Source organism: Chionomys nivalis, chromosome 3 (assembly GCF_950005125.1).
Source record: "Chionomys nivalis chromosome 3, mChiNiv1.1, whole genome shotgun sequence".
In the NCBI taxonomy this organism is placed as follows: Eukaryota; Metazoa; Chordata; class Mammalia; order Rodentia; family Cricetidae; genus Chionomys; species Chionomys nivalis.
The window spans coordinates 78,086,096-78,107,337 of NC_080088.1; the positions used below are offsets into that span (position 1 = coordinate 78,086,096).

General features: G+C 39.6%; 1 protein-coding gene across 2 annotated transcripts in view; it reads right to left on the minus strand.

The window, feature by feature from the left end:
- Positions 1–21,242, minus strand: part of Prkdc (protein kinase, DNA-activated, catalytic subunit) — a 159,348-nt gene that overhangs the window by 70,912 nt on the left and 67,194 nt on the right. For both annotated transcript variants that reach the window (XM_057764247.1, XM_057764248.1), the window contains exons 41-53: positions 15,279–15,486; positions 14,093–14,271; positions 11,839–12,007; positions 11,315–11,380; positions 10,211–10,283; positions 8,477–8,625; positions 7,846–7,980; positions 7,567–7,686; positions 5,569–5,709; positions 3,891–4,042; positions 3,184–3,315; positions 1,409–1,520; positions 5–129 (exon numbers count right to left, since the gene is read on the minus strand). In XM_057764247.1, coding sequence (XP_057620230.1) covers positions 5–129; positions 1,409–1,520; positions 3,184–3,315; positions 3,891–4,042; positions 5,569–5,709; positions 7,567–7,686; positions 7,846–7,980; positions 8,477–8,625; positions 10,211–10,283; positions 11,315–11,380; positions 11,839–12,007; positions 14,093–14,271; positions 15,279–15,486 — 1,761 coding nt within the window. The remainder of the gene's footprint in view (positions 1–4; positions 130–1,408; positions 1,521–3,183; positions 3,316–3,890; positions 4,043–5,568; positions 5,710–7,566; positions 7,687–7,845; positions 7,981–8,476; positions 8,626–10,210; positions 10,284–11,314; positions 11,381–11,838; positions 12,008–14,092; positions 14,272–15,278; positions 15,487–21,242) is intronic.

Consider the following 21,242-nt stretch of genomic DNA (forward strand, 5'->3'; position numbering starts at 1 on the left):
CTACCTGTCAGCAAGAGGAGGGAAGCCCTTCACTATTTTGTTTAAGCACACAATAAATTTGTCTTCCATAGTATTTTGATGTTGCTTTAGTTGTTTTACAACCAGTTCATATATTGACTCTGCTATCACCTGAAAAATAAAGTTTCTTTTCAAACACACCAAAGTGGAACATTATGTTAAGCGCTGAAATCTAAATGTACTTTAATTATTTAAGTCAACCCAAGAAGATGTCCAATATTATGATCTTCACCAAGGTTCACACTCAAGTGATGAAACTGAGTGCAAGGGAGAGCCGCTGGTTTGCATTAGCCATTGGACAGCCATAGGGTTCCCACGCCTCGACTGCAGTGAGTGAGCAAGGCCACAGCTTGGGCACTGTGTTTCCTTCTGACATAGAAAGTGAGTCTTCTGAGAGGATACAAGTAATTTTAGCTTAATGTTTATCAAATACAGTGCAATACACATTTTTTTAGATACCTTGGTCAAATATGCCTATTAAGTTCTAGCAACTCTTGCTCAACAGACCCTTCTATGGTCTTCCTGCATGTATCACTCTCTCTCTCTATCATTCATTACTACTTTTAAATATTCATTTGTACACTGTTGGTTTTCTGCCCCAAATTCTAGCTCTCTCATAGCAGAGATGTGGCCTACCTGTTTCCTGCTGAGCCTCTAGGGTATAGAATCAACTTGTAAGTCTTCAAAAGCAGATACTCAGTACGGATGACGCACTCATGGAAGACTTGTTGGAGGTCAGAAAATACTCATTTCAGTTGTGTCTCCCCACAAATATGGGAAATCCTTACAACTGTTTAAAGGCATGAAGTCTAAATGGATAGTTTTTCAACACAAACTTAATTGCTGAGACTATCTGAAAGTTATGTGCAGAGGAAATACTTAACCATAAATTTCCATGATTTTTAAATGTCATGTAGACTATTTTAATTATTTCACTGCTAACAGATACATACATACAGTGTATGTTAGGGCTGAGACTACAGATCAACATGGAGTGCTGCCTGGACTAAAATGTAATATTACTCACATTAAATTAAATTCACTAAAAGTATTTAATCTGGTGACAGGATAAAATGGTCAGTTTAGCAAGTAAAGAAAGAACAGGACAGATCAGGCAAACTGAATACAGGACAGGTGCACTATGGTTAAGAGGACAACCTGGGGGTAGCGGCTGCCTAATTAGCCAACCTGAACACAGCAGTGAGAACTCACCACTGTTGCTGGCTTTCGAGCTGGTGGGGAGGGTAGGGCTTTCATGCACTCAGGCACGCCTCAGGCCCTACGCAGCAGCCCACCTCAAGTGTTATGGAAACACGGGATGTGCACAGTGTCCGTTTGTCTCAAGGAGGACATGGGGTAATCAAAATCAGAAGCACACTGCAGCACTCACGTGTTTCCTCTCAGTAACATGTTGAAGAGTTAGTCCTAGAACCTCTGCTGCAGCTGCATAAACCTCTTTATACTTCACAAAGGACATGTTATTGACCAAAGCTTCAAAATATCTATAATAAACACAGAAAACAAGCATAAAAACAATCCATTAGAATGCTTGACACAAAAATGAAACAATTCTCTTCCTGTTATATTAATAGGCAAATTGAGAAAATATAAATATAAAATGTGATGCAATTTGCTTGAATATAGATTTAAATGTGCGTGAATAGAGATTTATGGGCTCTGTCATCATAACCATGAAAGTCTACTGTCAATCTCTGGTCACCAATGAGAGGATAGTCCTCTGCTAGACACCAGAGAAAACTACAGGAGATAAAGAAGGGAGTATCTAAGACTAAGATTCCCTGTCAGGGACACATACCGACAACACAATGTTGGAAAAGAGAAGGGTGATGCTCTGTGCAGGTAGGGACTCATTAACCCTTGGTCTTTACAGGCTCTTTGTGGTAATAAAGATGATAAAAAACAAACAAACAAACAAAAAAAAACAGGTGATAAAAACAGGGCTCCAAAAGCTCACATTTGAAAACAAGAGTTTTTTTAGTCTATGCTGAGCTACTGGCTGCCTTAGCTCTGAACCCACACTATCTATAGCAACAGCAGCAATATATGAACCACCAATAGGAACCAACCAGAACTGAAATTGCTCTGTCTCCCCATAGAGCAGGGCAAGAAGCAAGCATTTTGGTGTACACCTTTAATCCCAGAATTTGGGAGGCAGAGGCAGGTGGCTCTCTGAGTTTGAGGACAGCCTGAACTGCAGACCAAGTTCCAGAGCTACATATTGAGACTCTGACTTTTAAAAAAAGTTGCCAGTACCTTTTGTCATGTTCTAAACTATATCAATAAAGCTTCTTTCCTCCACACACCATGGCCATCCTACTTGAATAAGTGACTGCCATCAGGACAGGGGAAATTGAGGCTAGAGCCCAGGAAGAGAGCTGCCAGTATAGGAGTTCCCTTTCAAAGTCAAAACAGTTCAAATCCTCTTATAGAGCTCACAGTACTTACAAGAGTCAATGTTTAAAATGCCAGTTTCAAAAAGAAGAGGGCAGGGGAGATAGATCACTGGGTAAGACAATTTATTGTATAAACATGGGGACCTGAGCACCCCCACAAGCATATTCCAAGAGCTGGCTGGCCATCCAACACAGATGAAAGGGAATAAAGCAGAAAGTAATAAAGAAAGCCAACTGATGCCTTCTGCTGGCCTCTGCATCTACATTCATGGGTAGGAGCCCTCCCACACACGCAGGCATCCTCCACAAGCACAAAAGGAAAAATAGGAAGAAAAAGAAAGTACTTAACAACTTCTGTTTAAAGCTATATACAGAAAATTACATTAATTAAAGATTTTCTATTACACTAATTTATTACACAGAATATATGTGGAGTTCATGGAATAGCTTGGGAGACTTGGTTCCCTCCTTCCATCAGCGCATCCCAGGGATCAAACGGAAAACATCAAGCTTGGCAGCGAGTACCTTTATCTTTGAGCCCTCGTGATTAATTAATTAATTAAATTAATTTTTTATAAGCTACATTCCTCCTTCACTCCAGATATATTTCTCCTCCCAAATGGCTTATAAATCCAACCTTATAATTTTAGGTACAAGTATTTGTGTCTGGTTCTTAAAGGTATCAATACTATATTTGAAAATTATATCCAAAGACTTTATAAAAGAATCAAATAGAAAGTATGGCACTTACTTGGTACTCGGTATGTCACACTTTGGGTCATAGGGAGGCAAGTCATTAGCTATTACAATGCCCAATAATTGAATTCCTACAGAATTGTCTTTAGAATTAGGGTCCTTATGTGAAAAATTTTCAAATATTAATCTGTAACACAGCACAAGGGAGAAAACACATAATGAACGAGAAACAGGAAGATAAAGCAAATTTTCAGCTAAATAGTACAAGGAACACTTGGCCCTTTCCTACTTCCAAGAGCCCTGCTTGTTGATACCCACTTGTTAGTTCTTGGCTATTCTAATTACCTGTCCCAACCCTGTCAGTTAATAGTAACTTTTTAAAAGTTTCAGTTCACTTCAGGCTAGGAAGGCTACAAGTCATCCAGCAAAGACTGTGAGGTACCCCTGGCTGGGATGGTGCAGGGCAGAATACTTCAGTTGCCAAGTAAAGAGGCAAAGTGAGGGGAGGGCTGAAGAGCTGGGTGGAGAGCCACTGAGCACCCAGAAATGCTTCTGGTCTCAAACTTTGGGGATATGGTTTTATCAGTAGCAAAATTTACTTTGTAAATGGACTTTATTTCAAATTATTACTAAAATTATTTTTGGTTTTTGACCATCCTTTATAATTATATTCCTGTTAATTCATATAATTATACTTCATTGTAGTTACCATTTAAAACTTGCTACACTTTGACCTTTTTCTAAGAAATAGCGAATGTGTACCTGTAAGGGATGGAAAGGCACTCCTTCCAGCATTCAACAACGGTTTTAATAATTTCAAGGTTGTGTCTAAACACGGCTCTTTTGGGATGGAAGACATGTTTCATTAGAAAATGAAGCAATCGATTTGCTAACACTTCATCTTTAGAGACCCCCTGAAAACACATTGAAATTTTGTAAGACAAATAATATTCTATTCTGGAAGAATATCTCACCCCATCCCCATTGCTGCTGTTGCTCTGAAACAGGTTTCCACACGGCACAGACTCGCTTCAAATAAATAAGTATTTATTTGAACTAAATAGCCGACACCACCCTTGAACTACTGAACCTCCCACCAGTACCTCCGAAGTCGTGGAACTGTAAGCCTGCACCATCATGCCTGGCCTTGGAAGTAACCCAAATATCCAATTCTAAAAGAGACCTCGCATTCTATTGAGGAATCTAGTTTCTGGTTAAACCCTATGTGGTTTTTCACTGCTGACTACAGACAATACCCTTCTTGGGTAGGTAAGTGGGAGAAACTGGCTGCTCCGATGTGTACACAGTCAATGCACTGTGCCCTCAGAGAGGAAGCTACAATCAGGGCTCAGGCCCTGGGTGGCCATGTTCTTCAAATTCTTTGTGCAGAGATTCACTCCCAGTCTCCGTCTGAGACCCTCACAACAGTCCTGTCCAGGTCCTGCTGGTCCTGATATAAGGCGGGAATGGAATCATTAAAGCTGGTTTCTACCGGTACCCGCTGCACTTTGACTCTTAGCCCTTTTCATACCTCACTGTCTCAACCTCGGATTCAATGAAGCTGCAAGAGCCCTTCGTTCTGGGTTTTTCACCACTGGGCTACCTGATACCTGCTGGTCTTCTATCCCAGTGCTCTGCTCCCTTCATCACAGGAAGTTACCAAAAGCAGCACTACCACTTCCTTTTTCACTTCTGTTGCTATGCCAACGACTGGCAATTTCACTTTCTCAAGTGTAGCTGAGAAAAGCTAATTAAATACCCCATTTTTCATGCTATTAACTGTTTTATCACGTAATATCAAGAAATCTAGATTTAGTTTATTGTGTAATAAACAAAATAGGAACATCCAGACACTAAGATATGAAAAAGCTACCCAAGTGTCTATTAAGGATGTTGCATGTGATAAACTTATGTACACCTTTGTACACTACCCATGTTCATGTTTCCAAATGAGTAAACAAAGCTCCACCACACCCACCTACAAGGGTCCAAACCATCTGCTCTAAGAGGCAACAGCAGTTCCTTGGCAGTCACTTGCAACAATTTCCTAGGTAACATCTAACACTGTGAGAGTCAATAAACTATCATGTAAGTGTCCCCAAATCCAGAGACCTGAAGCACAGAAGATGCTCTCAGTTATAGAGATAATCTCAACAGTTCTGTCACCCAGGTCCCAATCTCCTAGCAAATATAAACAATAAGCAAAACAAACACCTAACAGTTTAGTAAGAAAGGCAAGGGCAAAGGGATTACCAAGGTAGCTAGAAGATAAAAGTAGGCAGTGCTACAATGGAGATAGGTGTATTACAGCCATGCAACTAGAGCTAACACAACAACATCATGTCACGGGGACATTAACGCATCTGACACCCCCAATGTAGGGCATCAGAAAAAGGACGATATATTACTACTTAAGAGAAGCAGTAGCATAGCTACTTACTGTAGGCGTAGCCACGCCTGTCCAAGAGAGAACAGTAGCTACTATTTCCACCACCATGTAGTGAATTCCTTCTCCGTTGTTCTGGGAAACAGCCAGCTGTAGCAAAGGGCTGAGCCAGTGCTTTGCATAAGGGCGAAAGACCTACAGAGAAAATTTAAATGCCAAATATAGACAACTGCTCTCAAGACTAAAGCATTAACACACAAATACATTCTCCATCAGCTGACAATTTATGATGTCACAGAAACCTAAAACCGTTGTTACTTCCATTTACCAAACTCAGCCGGGCGGTGGTGGCGCACGCCTTTAATCCCAGCACTCGGGAGGCAGAGGCAGGCGGATCTCTGTGAGTTCGAGACCAGCCTGGTCTACAAGAGCTAGTTCCAGGACAGGCTCCAAAACCACAGAGAAACCCTGTCTCGAAAAACCAAAAAAAAAAAAAAAAAAAAAAACCATTTACCAAACTCAGTAAGATCCGATTTATACTGAATCAGCTCAAGGATGCCTAAATACTCAATAAACATAGATTATAATGTATCTCATTACTTAAAATTCAATAACTCTGTCCTGAGTAATATGTAGCTATAGAAAACTATTTTATATACACCTGTAAAAATATAAGAAATAAAGTTATGAAAACGAGAAGGCACAAGTACTTAAGTATTTTAATTTCTTCCTATGTTCTAAGTCATTCTTTTTAAAACACATTTTAAAGATCTCTGGAATCTAGTAAGAATATCCATATACCAAATTAAATTTCATTACTTTAAAAGTGCAGAACGTCACTTTGGTGGAAAAGATTATAATGGAAATTATCTTCTAGTCTTCCCATGGTCTCCTTTCCAAGGAGATGCCCATAAGATCAAAACTATCTAGCATACTCTGTGTATATCTCTAGTTTTACTACAAACTATACACATGTGAAATTCTTTATCATGGTATTATAGTATAACAAACACTTAAAGGCTGAAATGTTAAAAATGAATGCAAATATAAATTTGTTCTGTAAGGTGAAAACTGTCTGTGTTACCTTTTGGAGACCAGAACCCTAAGCGTTCCTTCCAGTCTACACTTGATCTTAGCCAAAAGGTCAAGAAATCCACAGACACATATATACCAGGCTCCAGGATCGTGTCCAAGAAACCTCCCCAGGCCCTCAGTTTTAGCCGTGTAAATCAAAGTGGCAGTGTAACAGGCTTTCCTGTCAGCTCTGAGAAATCAAGCAATAGTGCCCAGCTCTTCTGTGGCAGCTATTAAATCAGCATTTGGAAGAACACGAGCTAGAAATCATTTGTGGGTCCAAATAATATGGACTGTATGCCCCCCAATCTGTGGTTCTCCAGAGAAACTTTCAGAAAATGACCTTATTTGGAGACAGGTTATTTCTTTATACTTCTCTTTATATTTATATTTCTGTATGAGGACACACTATGTCCTTATAAAAAGGAAATTTAAAGACAAAAACACTAAGGAGGCAGTATGAATTTAAGAACATCAACCCCATGCAGAGAATGCCTGAGACCAGCACAGGATCAGAGGAGCCACCTTTGATCTCGGATGTCTGGCCCGCAGAGCCATTGTACAAGCCTCATTGTATCCTGGGACAGCAGGAAGTCTACTGGTGGGAGTACACCTTTCTGGCATATGTTATATGCAGAAAACCTAATGTATTTACCTATTACCTAGATAAAGATAGCTATTCTTCATAAGTTAACAGGAATATTTTAACCCATTTATCTGCTATAGTAAACAAAGAAGGCTTGCAGCCTTAGAAAGGTGCCAAACACACCATATAGAAAGTTCACCTCTAATTCCCAATACTAATTGATACGTTTGACCAAAGCATTCTGAAGAACTATATAAATGTGTTTGGTTGATTTATTGCAAGAATAACAATTCCACGTTCTATTTCTTTAACACTCCATCGTTATAGTGTTTTCAAAGTAGATGCTCAAAACTGCCCCGAACTGTTAAATTTAAAAAAATAAAATTACATACCTCTTCCGTATTAATAACAAGCTTGGCTAAGAAGAGACGGACATTTAATGGGACTGATGTATTTTCTAGTTTGTCATGAAGAAATTTCATCCAAGGAGGAAGATCTTTTGGCTTTGAATCCTGAAGTAAAACACACACTTACTCTGAAAAGTGTAGTAAAAGAACATCCTAGAATCTGTCTCTTTAATGTGCAGTGTGGTTTAGTCAATATGAAAGCTAATCCCTAAAGTAACACCAATGGATAACATTGAGAAAAACATAAGACTAGGAGAAAAATACCTCTTCTCCCCTGGGTGTAATCAGATTCCTCTGCATGTGCTTAATCAGGGCTGTCATGGTAGCCATGCACTCGTGTTGGTTGAGCTCATCCATCTCTAACTCCAGGATGTCACCTCGGGTCATAGGATCTTGTTCCTATGAAAAAGAACCCAGCAATGCAGATGTCACTGACAAATGACAGTGGATACAAAAAGCTCATTTAAGCGGCAATAGCTGAAAACAATATAACTTAGCTAAAACTAATAATTTGGTAATAATATAAAATACACTTGGGATGTTTTAATTTAGAACTAAAGAGTGGACAGAACTTCAGGTTTTCCTTCTAGTCCAAGCACATAAGCCCTGACTGCCATTTGCCAAGGCACACCTCAGCTTGACCACCCCTGCTGTCTTGACCTCAGCTCTATCCCTATGCTCATTCCTGTGAGGTCTTGACCTCTAACTGATAAAATCTGATTGCTGAGTTAACAATCAAAGGACCTGGCCTACATCTTAGAAGTTCTCCAAATCAACATTACTATTCCAGGGCAACTGAGACTGACAGAAAGCCTGATTCCCTAATAATTACTAGGCACAGCAGTAGCCTCATTATAAACTTCAACAACACTCTTAACATGTGAAATGTGATCACCCGTCTCTGAAAATGGCCAGTGGGAGGTTTACGATCTTGAAAGCTATACGAGTAGCTCTGAACTCCAGTTGAAAAATCAAATTGACTCATTTCTTCACTTAGGCTACTCTCTGTGAAATATGACAATGAAGACATATAATGAGGACTGCCTGAAAAAAAAAAAAAACAGAAGGGAAATATATTTGTACTCAAATACAACCAGTAAGAAATATGTTTCTCAAAACTCAAATAATATTGAAATTAAAGGATATTTCAGCTAAGGCTTTCACCAATTCTGCTCTTCCAGTCCACTGTACAGATAAGCAAATGGAACCCAGGGAAAAGCTCCTTTGCTTTTTCTACTATTGATTAGTTACTCTCTACTGTCACAGGCGAACAAATCTAGTTAAACTGGATGCAATTATTAATAGAAATACCTATTAAAATTTTAATGTATATTCTGCTCATCAAATATAACAGATGTAGGAATACTACTGAAAATAGCTGATACAAAATATGTCAAGAATTTAGAAAATAGGTCCAAATTTTTAGTTTCAAATAAAAAATAATAAAAGTTATAAAAGATAAATAAGCATTTATGCACATCAAAACAAGGAGCACGTGAAAGGACGGAAGATAAAGTTCAATCAGAGGGACTGGGGGCAGTTTCTTTGACAAGCTGACAGCAAACAAATGCTCCAAGGCACATTACTGCCTCCAGCTGAAATTATTGGAGGGTCAAAGCAAGTCTAGGGCCAACAGACAGACAGGATGCTGTAGCGCTGGAGTGGAATGGGGAGCAGAGAGAGTGGTAGGTGTGCCAGGCAGCAGGTCAAGGGCCTTGGCAGCTCTGTTCTAAGCCAAATGCAAGAAGGTGGGGAGTTTAGGAGAGTGGAATCAGGACAGGGTTTACATTTAACCCAGAATATAATTAATAAAAATGCAAGATATGTTCAAATAACAAAACACATTAGCTGCCACATGAGAAAAAAGTAACCAAATTAAATTTTAACATTTTGGAGTGATTAAAATAGTTTTTATTAAAAATAATGCACTACAAGAGCTAGTTCCAGGACAGGAATCAAAAACTACGGAGAAACCTTATCTCGAAAAATCAAAAAAAAAATAAATAAATAAAAATAAAAATAAAAATAATGCATTGTTGGGCATGGAGGCATATGCCTTTAGTTCCAGAACTATGAGAGGTAGAGGGGTGGATTTCTGTGAGTTTGAGGCCAGCCTGGTCTACATAGTGTGTTACAGGGCAGCCTGAACTACAATATCGAGATCATGTCTCAAAATAAAACAAAACAAAAAATTATAAATCATTATTACTACATATTTGCATATTGTGGGGGGATGTGTGTGTGTGTGTGTGTGTGTGTTTGTGTAGGCAAGTGTGTATCATGGTGTATAAGTGAAGGTCAGGAAATATGTTTTTGAGAGAAGGATCTTTCCTTCCACTTTGAAAACACAGGTCTCCTTTCTGCTGCTGCATTGTGTACAGCATGCCAGCTGGCCTGTGAGCATGGGGGTGGTATGTCATTCCACTGAGGGAATGCTAGGAAGACAGATGTGCACCACTGCATCCAGCTAATTTATACAAGTTCCAGGGTTTAAACTCAGGTCATAAGTTTTATGAAGAAAGAACTTTTTATTCACTGAGTCATTTTGTTGGCCACTCTTTTTGTTTTCATTTTAATAAACAAGTATCAACTACTAGAAGCATTCCAAATCACTCTGAAAGTGTCCTACCTGAAGTCCCATTTGCTGCATCCCTGGCCTCCTTCCTAATTTCAATGTACTTTTTCTTTCTTTCCATTGGAACCTATTAGGTAAAACAAATACACCATTTAAAATGTTTTAGATTCATGGTCACATCTTTTTTGTTTTAGTAATATTCTAGACCCTCCTCCCATTACTAACTAAAAAGACATTTTTTTGTGTGAAATTTAAAAGTATTCAAAACCATTCATAAAAAGAACTCTGTATGTGTTTTCAAGTCCAGCCTTTCCCATAGATGTCCCCAAACCTAACTGAAACACTTAGCTTGGGTATGATTCTCTGCTTGGTGCTTTTACAAGCTGTATGATGGACAGTTCTCAGGTGACCTTTGAGTCTAAGCTTTCTCAGCTGTAAGCTATGATGTACTACAGCACCTTATTGTGCTTTGCAGGTAACACAGCAAGTGTTCATGCTTAGATAAGCCTGGGCAATTTGTTACTTTTGTTTTCATTCTTCCAACGCATGCCCAGGGGAAAACATTCTATTTTCATTCCTATTCTTATTCCAAACAAGCCCGTTCCGGAGCATGGATGAGACACTCTGGGATGTCAGCTGTGAGGGAAAAGGACAACCCATCGATGTAAGCTTAGTGCTCTGCCCACTTTCGCACTTGCAATGTGATGTGAAAGCAGCCGCCCTCATCTTCTCACCCACTGCCGAGGCTGCAAGCAGAGCCTAGATAACCAAATGAATCCCACCTTCTACAGCAAATCTTCCACCTCCTCCTCTGACTTCCCCATTGTCCAGGTTACCCAATCCGGGCCAGACTCATCAGTATAAATCTTAATTCTTTTGTCGGAGAAAATTACTCAGAAATCAAATTCCTTTTATTGATACTTTCTTTCACAATCAAGAGAAGGAACAAGTAAATGCTGCTGAGTGCCAGCACAGCCATGTGAAAGGACACTTTCACTGCTAGACTTCACAGTTGCCAGTTTTATAAGAACACAAAACTACCTGACTTTGGAGTTGAGAGCAAATGAATATTTAGCATGTTCAAAATAAAACCTGCTTTTTCTCTAAAATATTTGATAATATTTTTAATTTAGAAACAAAATTGAAAATTTTACTTACCTCAACTTCTATAGGAAATGCATAGCAACGCTTCAGGTCTATCAAATTTTCAAAAATATACAAGTTCTATAAAAAGAGAAACCTACATGAAAATATCTGACTTCATGAGTAAGAATACAAAAGGGATAATTCTATTCAATAAGTCACAGTAGACTGGGGCTGTGGATCAATTGATAGCACCTGCCAACATCTACAAGACTCTGGGCTCTGACCTCAACAGCATATAGAGTGGTAGATACCTGTAATCTCTTGGAAGGCTGAGGTAAAAGAATTAAGTCTAAGGTCACTAAGCTACACAGTGAATTTGAGGCAAACCTGGGATACATGAGAAGCTGTCTCTAAGATACTCATTTCCATGTCCAATTACACACCCTCAAAATCAGAGAAGCACTTCAGAGGTAATCCCCTAATATTTAACATTATAGGAGAGTTGGAAATATGATATAAATTTAATTGGTAAAATTTTAACTACTGAAATCCTACAGTGTCAATCAGCCATAGGGAACATCCCTGGGAATACTCACCTTTTCTGGTTTTTCGCTAAACAGAAAACCTTGGTAAAATTTCAATTCATTGAAGACACAGCATATTAGGGAAATGGCACAATTGTATGCAGCACAATGATAAAGTCTTCTCTTCTCCAGCAACTGGCTCTCCCCTGCCATGTTCTCTGTAAAGGCATCATGGCATGACCTGCAGATGACATCAGGATGAACATCAATTTACTTAATATGGACGTCGATGTTTGAATCAGTAGCTGTTAGACAATAAAACCTAATTCAATTCAGCTAATCTCAGGTGTCACGATTCTCCCATATAGGTCTTAGAGATATACAAACGAGCACTTCACCATCTCATAGCACGGGACATGTGCACACATTTGATAACATAGTGTTAAGTGCAACAGCAAGCACACTCAGGATGAGGAAGCAAGAACATGGACCAAAAATCTAAGGTGCTAACAAAAGACTTAAGGGAAAAATACCCGAGCTAAGGATTTTATTTGGTTTTTGTTTGTTTTTTAATTGGAGTTATAGAGATTGTTAAGAGAAAGGGTCTCATAGTGTTGTTGAATGGGGCCTTTAATTCCTGTGCCCAAGAGCTCCCCTATTTATATAAGAGTCTCAAAAAGCACTATGGCCCTCCACATGCATGCCACTGTGCATGACTTAAGCTGAACTTTGAGATGTAAGTTGCCTACAGTATAAATGTACATAGATATTATTAGCAGAGAGGAGGGACACTTAGAAAAGTTGTGTGGCATTATCACGAGGATGTAGATGCAATAAATGTTTGCAAAGTGAGGGAAAGGAAGGAGGTGTTCTCAGCAGAGTTTACCTACCATACTAAGAGGTGTGTATTTCATTCTGCAGGGTGGGTTCAATAAACCACTCAAATAGCCCATGTTTTTCAAAGGTTTTCTTGAAACAACCATGCACCTATATTTAGATAGAATTTACGCTTGTTCATAGTATGCTGAGACCTGTTGGAGACTACATGGCCCACAGACTCAGCAATATTGGATGAGCCCCGCTGCTGAAGACAGCAGACTGAATTTGCATCCAGGTGATTATGATTCTGCAGTCGAGGCAACAGAGAAATAATTCAGAATGTGACAACTGCAACACCTTAGAAAGCAGTCCAAATTAGGACAAGACACACAAAAGGGTAAAGATATAAGTGCATTACTTTGAGGAACAATAAAGGATCAAACGGATTACATTTGGTTACCAACTTGGTACTAATGGAGATTAGGGACAGTCAAATGAAGAAATGAACGCAGCTCCTATGTTTCCTACTTATACAGATGGATAGATGGTGATATCATCCACTGAGAAGATAAGGTGTGGACTAGGGTGAGAAAGAAGAATGCATGTCTGAGATGCAAAATGAGACCCGGTAAAGTCTGTCCAATCTGGGAGGACTTCATTAGAAGCCAATTTGTAGAGAAAATCTATTTCATTAGTTTATGCTTTACAGAGAGCTTTTAAATTTCAAATGATAGAAAAACTATAATTTCTTACTGTACTCCATGCTACTGAAATGCATTAATATACTAATCCATTCAGAGGAGAAGTAGTAGCAGGGAAAATGTGAAAGAGTTTAAATCTGAGCCAGTAACTTGTGAGGCAAGCACTACCACAGAGCTCCAGCCAAGAGTTTCATTCTTTATAAAAGGTAAGTATGCGGCTGACAAAAGCACTCCCAGATGACCTGAGCTCAGCTCCCAGTATATGTCAGGAGGCTCCCAACTGCTTGTAACTCCATTTCTGGGGAATCTGACACCTTCAGGCCTTGAAAGGTACCCATACAAACATGGCACACAGTCTCACAGACACAAACACATTTAACGAAAGATAAGTCCCTGCTGCCCAACAACACCATTAAGTTCATACAAGTACTTTATGTATAAGAAAACAAAGCACTTTGCTTATCTAAGACATTTAAATCACATTATATCAATGCATTTAAAATACATGTACCCCAAGGGTTGGAGAGATAGCTCAGCAGTTATGAACACTCTTTGCTCTTGCAGAGGTAAGAGGTTCATTTCCCAGAACCCACATGGAGCTCACACCTCTGTAACTAAACTTCTAAGGAATCTGATGCCTTTTTTTGATCGCCACAGTTACCAGGCACACACACTGGTGCACATACATACACAGACCAAAAACCAAAGCCAAAACCAAAAAAATAATCTATAAAAGTAAAAACAAAAATGTGTAATTACCCTAAATATTAACAAATTAAACACAACCACAAATGAAGCAAGCTTACTTAAGAAGTATCTTTGTAAGTTCATTTCCTTCAGCAATGCAAGAACCGTGGAAAGCTTGATTAATTTTAGATTCTTTAGAATGAACATCATCTTTTGAAAGACGAGAATACATCACGGCTAGTATCTTGTAATAGCACATCTTCTTGGTGATTTGAGTGTCAAAGGTAAATTCATTTACCTGAAAAGATGTAACATCTTTGGTCTTATCAAACATAAAAACAACATGTTTAAACATCAAATTTAATTCTTAATGCATTCAGGAAGAGAGAGTAGTCTGTTTGTTCAGGGTTTCCAATGTGGAAACAACATTGCTATGTCATAAGGGGTAAAAAAGGAAGTAATACAAAATGTACACATAGTAAGTCCAAAATATACAATATTTGCCAAGTCTTATTGAAGCCATAGAAACAAGTAGGTGAGGCTGGGCGGTGGTGGCGCACGCCTTTAATCCCAGCACTCGGGAGGCAGAGGCAGGCGGATCTCTGTAAGTTCGAGACCAGCCTGGTCTACAAGAGCTAGTTCCAGGAAACAAGTAGGTGAAAATGCAAAACACAACATATACATTTTTATATATTTTTGATGTTTTTATTTATTTATTAGCCATTTGGTGATCTGTATTTACCAACAGGAATCTGAGAAGGGATGAATAATACCCTCGCTTTACTTTATTAAAACTGTCCAGATAATGCCCAATCCCTGGAACCTAACTTTTCATATGACATAAAGGGACTCTACAGTCATTATTAAATTGAAGACACTGAGAAGAGTGGTTATATTGGATTTACTAGGGGAGATATCAAGTTACATGCAAGTGAGGTAGACAGAGATTAGACAAGAAAGGGCAGCATGATGAGGGAGGCAGACATAGAAACAGACCTGCATGTCAAAGCCATGGGAGGCATGAAGACAAGGAAAGCCGTTTCTATGAAAGCACCTGAGAAGAGCGAACATGGCCTGCAAACATAACCTTGGCCCGGTGTAACTGAACACAGACTTGTGCATGCAGACAGACAGTATACCTTTGTTATTCTAAGCCATCGTGGGGCCAGTCAGTTGTTATAGGAAAGTAGAACGGATCCATGTGGCCACAGATTGCTATTGGATGCAGAGGGAATGCTCCAAAAACATCTGACTGAGCACACCATGCTACCCAATCTCTCTACTACTATATATGCTACCATATACCTTTGTAAATCTGGACTTCAGCACATCAACGGCATCCACCACAATTCTGCTGAAGAACTCTTTCAGTGTGTCCAAGTCACAATGCCACAGTAGGGTGAGGAGAGAGCGATCTACAAATGCTTGGCGAGTGACATTGGAAGGCAGCTCATCCTTCCGGAACATCGTATACACGCTTTGCAGAAGGTTTAATTGTGTGACATGTGGACTCCTAAGAAAAAGAGATAAAATGACATGTTTTGAACAAGTATTTTACATACTCCAGTGATTACTAATTACAAAATAATAAAGGATCCCATAGTCCATGGTGGAAGGAGGTACCAGACTCAAAAAACTGCCTTTTGACTGCCATACACGCACTGTAACACAAGTATCCCGCCCCCACAATAAACAACAATACACAAAATTAAACTGAAAAAAAACTAAGTCTAAAAGAAATCAAAATCTAGTTTTTTTTAAAAAAGCATACCTAATTGATGTTAATTACCACACATATAAAATGAGCTCTTTCCTCCTAAAAGTATCTCTAAGTCAGTGTTTTACTGCAAAAAGAAAATGAACTAGAACAATTGGTACTATCTTTGGAAGTAAGTATATTTTATATATTGTAGAATAAAGTAAACTATGATCGTGTTATTGAAAACACTGTAATGAGAAGAAAAGGAAATCTGCTGTGAGATGATGCCTGCTACACCCACAAAATCTCACCATGGCCCCCACACAAGAGCTGAATAGGGTGACACCAATGGACACACCAATGTGGATGGGGAGAAGCCCACACGTCCTGAAGCTACATGAAGAACTACAGTCAACGGAGGAGAGTGGGAGACTCAGTCTTCCCCAGGGAAGAGCACAGCAATTGGTTAGCCAACACTAAATGGTCAGCCCTGACAACATATACATGCAGGTAACACCATACAGACTGTGCAGGCTATATTTAGGAGCAGATATGTATATCATATATGTATGTAATAACACTTAATGAGAAAAGAGACCATGAATTTGAAAGAAAACAAGAAAGGGTATAAGGTAGGGTTTGGAGAGAAGAAAAAGGAGGGAGAAATGTTGCGATTATGTTGTAATCTCAAAACCATAAATAGGTTAAAACACGAAACTATTCAAAAAGAAAAGAAAGAATGAAAGAAAAGCAGCCAGGCCTGGTGGCGCACGCCTTTAATCCCAGCACTCAGGAGGCAGAGGTAGGTAGATCTCTGTGACTTAGAGGCCAGCCTGGTTCCAGGACAGTCAGGGCTGTTACACGAGAAACCCTGTCTCAGAAAAACAAAAATAAAAACAAAACAACAACAACAAAAAAGAAAAGCAGTGAGAGACATTTTAAGGAAAGAAGAGAAAAATTATTGTTTTAAATCCTGTAATGTCAGAATAAAAGAGAACTAAAAAAAGGGAAAGAAAAAGAGTAAGAAAAGAAGCAAAAATATAATTTAATATTATAATAAGACAAAAAAGTTATAGTAAAAACTGATCTGTCTTTTAATTCATTTTCTTGTTCTCTATAATGTCCAGCACCTTCATGGTTATGCTGAATTTGAGCAGAGAAGACATAAATTCATTACCAACCTCAAGAGGAAGACATCCCTCCAGGCTTTTAGATTAAGTATCTGCCCACTTATGGGATTACACAGACAACTTTGCCAGAAATGAGTATTAGATTTTATCAAATTGTTCTGTCAGGCCATTTACAATGGCTCAGTGAGTAAGGTGCTCACTGCTGGGCCTTACAACCTCATCTGATTCTTGAAACATATGGTGGGGAAAGGACCGACCCCGTAGATCAGTGTTTCCTATGGTCTCGAGAATGATCTATGATATTCTCAGTTTTAGTTAGTTACTGAGGAATATTTTCAGATGTCCCAAATTTCTTTTTATTGTTGATTTCTGATTTAATGTCATTGTGGTCAAAGAATATACTTTATATGGCAAAATGGCTCAGTGGGCAGAGATACCTGTCTCTGAGCCTGAGGACCTGAGCTCTGTCCCTGGGACCCACATGGTGGAAGGAGACTCGTGAGAGCTGTCTCCTGACCTCCACCTATGCACTGTGGCACACACACCAACACCCCGCTCCCCCATTCCAATAAAAAAGGGAGAGGACTGTTTGTGACCTACCACATGGTCTACTTTAAAGAATGCTGCCCCACGTGCTCAAAATGATTCGTGCTCTGCTACTGCGACAATGTTATAGGTCGGCTAATTATGGTTTTTTAAAAAGGTGTCAGTAAAAATGAATAAATTATCATTTCATGCTACATCATAGATGAAGCTCAAAAAAAAAAAAAACCAAGATTATGCAGATTCAGAAACCCAGAAGTGATAACGGCATACATACACTTTTAGTCTTAGCATTTGGGAGGCAGAGGGAGATGGATCTCTAGCAGTTTGAGACTAGTCTGATTGACAGTGAGCTCCCAGCCTGGGCTGCCACACAGTGAGACCCTGACAAAGAGAACTAAATGAAGGGGGAGGGGGGAGGGTCCCTTTACCAAAAAATATTTAGAAAAAACAAGCTTTAAAAAAAAAACAAGCAAATTTGTTGTTTCCTGAGCTAAGGTTTGGGATGGGTTCTTTAGTGATCCTTCTAAGTCAAATCCCTAAAAATTATCACTGAATAGTATTCTTAAATGTATATGGTGGAACCAGGCATGGTGGTATATACCTTTAATCCCAGCACTCGGGAGACAGAAGCAGGTGGATCTCTCTAGGCCAGTCTGGCTTACAGAGTAAGTTCCAGGACAGACAAGGCTATACACAGAAACCTTGTCTTAAAAAACAAAAACGAAATTCTGTAAAATGTGAATGAGAATTGCCCACATACATGAATATATTTGAATATTTGGTTCCCAGTTGATGGACTGTTTAGGAAAGATAAGGAAGTGTGGCCTTGTTGGAGAAGGTGTAGGAGTGCTGCTGGGTTTGAGGTTTCAAATGCCCACACCAGGCACATCTCACTTGTCTGTCTGTCTCCTGACTGCAGACCAGGATGGAAACCATCAGCTACTGCTCCAGCCCGTCCGCCCTCCTGCCACCACTTCCCACCATGATGGTCATGGACTAACTCTGAATCTGTAGGCAAGCCCCCAATCAAATGCTTTCTTCTATAAGCCGTGTTTGTCATGGTGTCTCTGCACAGACACAGCAGAACAGTAACTAAGACAACGGTGAAACAGAGGTAGACAAAATGTAACATGGTTCCAGGACAAATAGTGGGATTCAGTTCGTTAACTCAGGTTACAACTTGGCGACAGGTTCCTTTACCTGATGATCCAATCTTTCAAGTTCTAAGATGTAACTCTTATTAATTTAAAAGGATATTTACAAATTCAATGTATGTAAATGCTAACTAAAATGTTATCATTATACTTAGAAATAGTCATAACATTACTTTAAAAATCAGCAATCAACATTTAGCTCTCTGACCTCATCAGAGCTTCTCTGTGCGGTGGATGGTGGAAGAAACTCACAAGTGGTCAAATGCAGACAAGTACCCGAGGAGTGGCTCAGCCATAAATGGGACAGGTATATCACCCCCATCCCCAAGGCTCAGGGACCATCTTGGAAGGGGAGGCAGAGAGACGTCAGAGCCAGAGGTGGGAAAGGACTGGATGAAAACAGTGTTTCTGACTGCTGTACTCCAGAACTCATAGCAGCTGTGGTTGCTTAGACAAGATCTGAACAAGCCATTCTAGCACGAGATGGAAAGAAGTGTGTCGCCCAAGTTCTAACTGACCTTAATAATAAAGACCTGGAGTCAGATCTCGGGTAAATGCTGAAAGACCAGACAAAGGAGCAAGCCAGACCCAACTCTTACCTTGCTAACTCTTCTCCCAACCATATCACTTCCTGTCTTTCGTACAGACCTCCAGACCACTATGTTTAACTAGTGGGTAGCTCTGCCCTCTGATCGTCAGGAAAGCTTTATTTGTTAGAGTACAAAGGAGATATCACCACAAAGGTGTTTATGAATTCCTACCTGTAACTGAGGAGCCATGTACAGTTGATGACTTCTATAGCAGGAAGAGACAGTTAAGAGTGTGGCTCCTGGTGGGTAGACCACACTTCAATGGATGGCTCCCATACCCAGAAATAAAAAAAAAAAATCTCAATGGACGGGTTAATTAAAAAAAAGGGGAGGTACACTGCTGGGTTGGGGGAAGGGTTTGTGTATGGTGGATCTAGGAGGAGTTAGTGCAAGGAGCTGGAGGTGAACATATTCAACATATAAAGATTTAATACTACTATTTCTTATAAAAACCAGGTACATGTGCCTCATTTTTCTACACTGTATTGCTCCAGAACACATTTATTTCTTTATTCATTCATTCATTCGTTTTTCCATTTACTTATTCATCCATCCATCCACCATCCACCCACCCACCCATTCACTCTTTTTTTTTTTTTTTACGGGACAGAGTTTCCCTGTATAACCCCGAAACTCATTTTGTAGACAAGGCTGGCCTAGAATTTGCAGATCCACCTACCTCTGCCTCTCAAGTACTGGAATTAAAGGCATGCACCACCATCATCTGGCCCAAAATACATTTTTTTAAAAGTCAAATATCTCATATATCTCAAATGCTCATCAGGTAGCATAGGATGACCTTGAACTTCTGATTCCTGCCTTTATCTTTTAAGCCCTTCAGTAAAAGGTATGCACTACTAACTTGTATATTAGTTAATGAGACTGTCTAGTCATGAAAGTATATTCTTTTTTTTCCCCTGAGACAGGATTTCTCTGTGAAACAGCTCTAGTTGTCCTGGAACTAGCTTTGTCTCGAACTCAGAGATCCACCTGCCTCTGCCTCCCGAGTGCTAGGATTAAAGGCATGTGCCTCCACTATCCAGTGAAGGCACATTCCTTATGACTGTGTAATTCTACCTACTAAATTACAGAGTGAGAGCCAGGACAGGCTCCAAAGCTACACAGAGAAACCCTGACTTGAAAAACCAAAAAAGGAGGGTAGCTTGCAACTTCTAATGAAATAAATGATTCAGAGCATCATAAATGGATACTGAAACCACTGGGAACATGGCAGCGAACTACAAATAACTACCACTAGCATACTCCAGGTGTTCCTGAATCTCGTGAAGCAGTCCTGCCAAAATCTGAACCTGAATCTAACTGAGCTTCTGAGTTCTGCTTCTATTCATGTCTGTGTGAGGGTATCAGATCTCCTGGAACTGGAGTTACAAACAGCTATGAGTACCACGCAGGTACTGGGAATTGAACCTGGGTCTTCTGAAGAGCAGTCAGTGTTCTTAACTGCTGAGCCATCTCTCCAGCCGTCACTGGGCTTTTCTTTAGACTTCAATTTCCATATACAGGAAAGACAAGAGCTGAATGAGCAGTTAAGTAAAAAGAGGGACAAATCAGGTAACTCCAGATAAAGACACTGCAGAAGTATCAGGCTCCTTTAACCCTGGAGACTGCTGCCTAGACAAAAGTTCAACTACAATGTGAATGCGGAATTTCTAAGAACTTTGCTGAGTTATATAATGCTACCCACTAAAAGGAGGATGACTTTGGAAATGCAGTAGGACTTGAGGTGAAATGAACAGGCCAGGGATCTGAGTTTAAACACAGCAGCAGGATTATGAGACGGACCAGCAGGTAAGGCACTTACCAAAGCCTGGAACCCAAGTTTGACCACCAGGACCCATATGATAGAAGAAAAGAACTGGTTCTTAAAGTGCTTGCATGAGCAACCATTTTGGAAATCAGTGTGGTGGTTTCTCAGAAAAATTGGGATCAACCTACCCCTGGACCCAGCAATACCACTCTTAGGAATATACCCAAGAGATGCCCTATCATATGACAAAAGCATTTGTTCAACTATGTTCATAGCAGCATTATTTGTAATAGCCAGAACCTGGAAGCAACCTAGATGTCCTTCAATGGAAGAATGGATGAAGAAAGTGTGGAATATATACACATTAGAGTACTACTCTGCG